Below are 6,046 nucleotides of genomic sequence, written 5' to 3' on the forward strand. Positions count from 1 at the left end.
AATAATATATTTTTATTTATATTTTTTTATTATTTTATCAATACATTTTTTAGTCTATGTGTATAGGTTTAATAATAAATTTATTCAGTTTTGGCGAAACGAGCAAATAATCATTTTTAATTTTTGAAATTTATCATAACTGAGTACAAACTGGCTCTTCTACTCAAGGTTCTATCATTTGCAGTACCTTGCATGGTGTTTGTCTTAAAGTATGTTTCTTTCTGCTTCGGTAATAAAACAGTAAGTTAATAATAATTATGAGATTTATTAATATAAAACAATATAAAATTTTTATAATATATCTTCTATCGATTATATCTCTAGCGCTTTTTGAGTTTAATTAATAAAACTGAAAACATATACACAGGTAAAAAATCTTATGAAGACTGTTATAAGCGATTGGCATTTATTAAAAACCGATGCTGAGATTGAAATTATAAAAAAGCATTCCGGTTTTGGACGATTTTATACATTGTTTTTTGCACGTAAGATAATTTTTGATGAATTTATATATATATATATATATAATATATATATATCTCAATCTTATTCTATTAGAACAAAATTATATAATTGATTAATATAATAAATATACGAAATTTATTCATACTTATACTTCACGTACTTTCAGTGTCTGTATACTCTGGTTTATTTTCTTATTTTTTGATTCAATTTATACCAAATTTTCTCGACATCGTAGCACCGCGAAATGAATCACGTCTGCATAACATACCATTAGCTGCAGAATACTTCGTTGATCAACAGGAATATTATCTTCCAATTTTATTGCATATCGATTTAGTAGCTCTTATAGGTTTCACCATTGTGATTTCTACTGAGTCTTTATTTACAGCGTATGTACGACATGCTGTAGGCATGTTTGAAGTCGCTAGGTAAACTGTAAATTAAACTAGATTGTTTTTGAGACAAAATTATTTTGGTATATCATAGTATCGAAAATTGAATATAAAATAAATATGTTTTACAAATAAGTTTTATTTATTAATACTTATCGATATACTAGCGGAGAAGGTGGTATTATGTGACCAGATATCGTGACCCTTTTTAATATCTTCGCTATTGGGTGACAACTTCTAGTGATAGCTTATGGAATTATTTGTTTAGTAGTTCACTATTATACCATGAGACCAATACACAAGAATCAGCATTTATTTATAACGTTATTTTTACTTTTAAACATTCTAAAACGTTTTTTTATCATTTAATTACACATACATCTTTGGTCTTCTTAAACTTGAACATATCATTACATGAATATATGTATATTTGAGCGTGTTCTTTGTTATTTAACATTTTATTTGACTGCATAATTCAAGTAACGTAATAAAATTAGACAGTAGCATGAAATTTTGCGCGTGCTGATTGCTGATGACTCTCTTTCTCTCTCTCTCTCTCTCTCTCTCTCTCTCGATTTTTATATCAAAATAATTATTTGCAGTAGATTAATAATATGGAAAAAGTTTATATGCGAAAGGAATTATATGCGATGTACATTTGCATACATTCTGCAATATTTTACTTTTTTCTTAATTGTAATCAAATACTGTTTTTTTTTACAAAATCAATTTTTTAAATCTATTTCTGTGGAAGATCATATTACCACTTATGTTTTCTTTTCGCACCATTATGAAATGTCGTCACATTTTTATAAATAGTGTCTTAAGTAATAAATGTTTCGTAACTTTGAGTCTCGATTGAACAACATTTTGATGAATATAATTATTAAGATTGAAATTAAAATATTGATTATTAATCAAGTTATTGTTTAATATGTAAGTAGGGTGCCATAATATCACTTTTTCTTCTACGTTTCATAATATAATTCTGCATTAGGCAAAGTTAATTTAATTTATTTTACATATAATGAGAAAAGTTAATTTGGTGCACATCAGATTTTTTAGTTACAGAATAGAACATGTGTTTGACGAAGTACTCAGTATAATGACATTAAAAAAATGTTGTCCATATTGTACAAAAATAATAAGCGCTATTCATATTCACAGGAGAGCTACACAGTTAGTATCTTTTCAAAACTTGCATTTATTGTAGATATTCTTTAATATGTATTATCTGTTGTAGGAAGCATACATTTATTCAAATATTTTTAACGTTTCAATTAATCTTAACTTTCACTAGAAGAATAAGTGCGGAAAATATATAATTTATTTAAAAAAATGTTTATATTGCAATTAAAACATTTTTTATAACTTATTTACTATAACTTTATAATAACTTTTATTGATATAATTATAATAAAAATAATTAGATCGATATAATTTATTATCAAAGTGTTTGTGTTATTTAAGATTCGTCGAGTTTTTAAGATCTGGCTTTGTTATTTCATATTTTTTCTTACTTTGTTTGGGAATTACTTCTTTAACTGCTAATTTACTTCGTGTAAGTTTGTTATCCTACAATATTTGTATATATGATTAATCATTGTAAGATTATAAAGCATCCCTAATTTTTTATCATAGCTCTTTTTAGCTACACAATATCTATCCAATTTAGAAGAATGTATTACCGCCATATTATTTGTTCTTGGTCATATTTGTTATATATTTTTTGGCAATTACACTAGCCAGAAACTAATAGATCAGAGTACAGATGTATTTTACAAAATGTGAGTATAGATTTTGTATATAGCAATTTGTAAGTTACAATAAATTGCTAGTTTAATAGATAAATTAATTTTAACACATTCTCAAAACAACAAAAAAATTTAATATTATTTATATTATGCAAAAAGTAATATTGAAATTAATTGTAACATATATAATTGTTTATTGGTGACTTTATTTAGCAATTTGAAAAGATAAAATGTAAAACGTGAAAAATGTACATTTTTAATATACACTGCATATGATTTATATATTATAATAACTGTGTAAAAAAGTTATATTAGACTATATAAACACAATACTAATTATTGTGTCCATATATTTATAGATATGTGTCACAATGGTATAACGCTCCACTCCATGCACAAAAATTACTATTATTCATGATGCAACAAACCATTAAAGGTACTGCCATATCTGTGGGTGGCATATTTATCCCATCGTTGGAAGGTTTTGCAACAGTAATTAATTACTTCAATTAATTATGATCAATTAATACAATTTGATTACTTCTGTGTGTACAAAATAAATCTCTCATTTCAGATCTTCAGTATGTCAGTCTCATACTTTACAGTAATTTGTTCTATTGTCTAATATAGTATAAGAAGTTATAATTATAAATTCAGTCACAGGTAGCAATACACATCTTATTTAAAAATCTAATCCTCAGCATTTTTCCTGTATAACGTAACAATAAAAAGATCTTTATAAAAACATACTAATCTATAAATAAATCATAAACCAATTGGAAATGAAAGCGTGTAGTGAACATTTTAAATTATTATTATTAATTTATTTTATCTATGTTTGTAACTATGTTCATAATTCTATATAATAAGAAGAGAAAAAATAATAGCAGCATAGCTTGGTTAATATTTTATATAGCATTTTTAATTGAGTAACAAATTTGGTGAGTAATAATGTCGATTTGTTAAATATGTTTACTACAGATATTCGTGACGCTGAAAAGCATGAAAAATACTATCTTTTAGTAGTATAATTATCTTGTTATCTGAAGTAGTATAAATACATCGGTAATCCGATATAACTTTGAACAATGATGCGAAGTACACACTTTATGTTGCAGCTTACCAGTTTGTTACTATCTTACGTCATGCAATTTAGTCTATGCATTCGTAGTGTGCACTATTAAAGTTGTAGCTGATTTGCATTAATTTAACACGAAAACGATCAACTAGCAATTCTGTTTTGTAATAGGAGAAATTATAATTAAAGCCACTCGTTTAATAGAAACTATTAAACGTCAATACGTTATTTAAATGAACTTAAATATGTAATTCATTTAGAACGAACTATAAAAACATAATAAAATATGATATAACGTATAAATTAAAGTTATAACATAAAATTTTGTCCAAAAATTTTGTCAAAATTTTGTAATATTTCTAAATTTCTTATAAATAAGTAACATTAGTTTAATATTACAAAAATAATTTTAAAACATTACTATTATATTTTGTATGTTATTGAAGGATTAAAGAAATCAGGAAGCTTCCCATATAAAGAATTGAAATGAACTGAGAAATATTTGCTGAGAGATACTTTTGCGTTATTTTAAATGAAAAATAAACTTAATATGTGCAAATTGAAAAGAACACTTTACTGCAATTTACTTTAAGTTAATTTACATTAGTAATTTAGTTCGCATCTGTTCTTTTCGTGCGATATTATCTTAGAAAATTGTTTATGATCATTATTAATTATTTTGCCATTTGTATGAAAAAAGAAACTAAAGACAAATCATTCTATGGAGTACTTGTTTCTAATATATCTGAAAAGATAGCGAGTCTCTCTCATATGAATATAGTCGTGTCAGAGTGCAAGATGGACTTTATTGGAAGACGATACTATAAAATCTACATATTTCTTTTGTGTGGTCTTGGCTTATGGCCACCTCAGACAACAAAGTGCATACACATTAAACCTATATTTGTCTGTACTCTATTCTGCTCCTTTTTATTTGTAGAGGTGACTTAATCTTTTTTATTTAAATATATTTCAGGCAAAACAAAATTAATTATTTATTTATTTAATAATTTGGAATTTTGTTATTATTGCAGTTTTGTACATTAATTACATCAAAGTATAATTTGCATACGATCCTTAGATTTCTTTCGCATTTTTTGCCTGCTCTCATCTTTACTGTGAAGTATCACGCTTATTATATTAATTCTAAAAAAGTGAGTTGCATAACACACACAGTGATTTAATTGTTCACAATGGTTTAATTTTCTCAACTTCAAAGGAGGATACCAATTTTACGTAGTTTCGTGACCATTCGGGGATTGTTCTATTTCTATGTTTTCTTATTTTTCTTCGTAAAAACCGATTATAATAACGCTAAACTGAAAAATTGGTGCATTGATATAACGTGAATAAAATTCGCATTGTTATAAAATTCATTATTCGCATTGTTATAAAATCATTGACTAAAATCAGTTATGTCTTAATGATTTAGAAATTAATTTTAAATTGGGTCAAATGAGTAATATTGCACCATAAAACGTTAATTGGGTCATATTTTTCATTAGAACATTATTACAAAAAAATTAATAATCTTATGAAAAATGTGAGAACTTGAAAATACGATAATGCATCAATTATTGCTTTTCAATTAATCATCTTTACGAATCATCTTGTATTTTTAAATTCGATTTATATCGACTGTATTGATAATTGGCAACAAAAATTTTTTTGTTTAAAAAACAATAATAAATGACAAGATACCCTCTTTCTTTTTATACGAATTTGAGATCGACAGTGACACAGTTACATCTCCTATTTATATATTTACATATTTATACCCAACACACATACCCGTGCGCGCGCGCACACACACACGCTCGCACGCGCACGCGTACACACACATGCACAAACACGAATACACGTACGCACACACGCATACACACACACACATATATGTATATGTATAAATACAGGATCTTTGATAAGTAACAAGAAAATTCTCGCAATACAATTGCAATAGTTAACAAGATATTAATTACTAAAAATCACCGAATATTAGTTTTCAATATTTTTTAGTTACTATCAACTTTACAGAAAAACTGCAAGAGAAAAAATCATTTATTTTCTTTTTATAAGAACTTGAGAAAAAAATAAACAATTTTTGTCTCTTTTTGTCAGTTTTTCTGTCAAGTTGATAGTATTTGAGTAAAAAATTGAAGACCAATTTTTGGCAATTTTTAATTTAATTAATATTTTGTTAACTATTGCGAAAATTGCAAAATAATAAAGGACTTTCCGTCTCAGATTAATCTGCTTTACGTGTCCACAAATTCTGTCATAAAAATTATCGTACACTCTGTATATATACACACACACACACACACACACACACACACATATATATATATATACACAAT

General features: G+C 25.9%; 2 protein-coding genes across 3 annotated transcripts in view; both read left to right on the forward strand.

Annotated features, from left to right (window-relative positions):
• The window catches only part of LOC108753888 (mannosyl-oligosaccharide 1,2-alpha-mannosidase IA), a 619,733-nt gene that overhangs the window by 326,004 nt on the left and 287,683 nt on the right, over positions 1-6,046 (forward strand). The window lies entirely within an intron of this gene.
• Positions 877-3,236, forward strand: LOC108753890. The gene is made up of 6 exons (XM_018495853.1): positions 877-893; positions 1,923-2,036; positions 2,328-2,418; positions 2,499-2,644; positions 2,971-3,103; positions 3,186-3,236. Exons 1-6 carry the CDS (start codon positions 877-879, stop codon positions 3,234-3,236), a joined length of 552 nt encoding a protein of 183 aa, XP_018351355.1.

Source organism: Trachymyrmex septentrionalis, unplaced genomic scaffold (assembly GCF_001594115.1).
Source record: "Trachymyrmex septentrionalis isolate Tsep2-gDNA-1 unplaced genomic scaffold, Tsep1.0 scaffold73, whole genome shotgun sequence".
Lineage (NCBI taxonomy): Eukaryota > Metazoa > Arthropoda > Insecta > Hymenoptera > Formicidae > Trachymyrmex > Trachymyrmex septentrionalis.

Bases quoted from the DNA above. Each gene is read 5' to 3' on its own strand.
- LOC108753890 (XM_018495853.1), top strand. The intron at 2,419-2,498 runs GTAAGTTTGTTA...TTTTTATCATAG, and splicing joins TAACTGCTAATTTACTTCGT to CTCTTTTTAGCTACACAATA. The intron at 3,104-3,185 runs GTAATTAATTAC...CTCTCATTTCAG, and splicing joins CGTTGGAAGGTTTTGCAACA to ATCTTCAGTATGTCAGTCTC.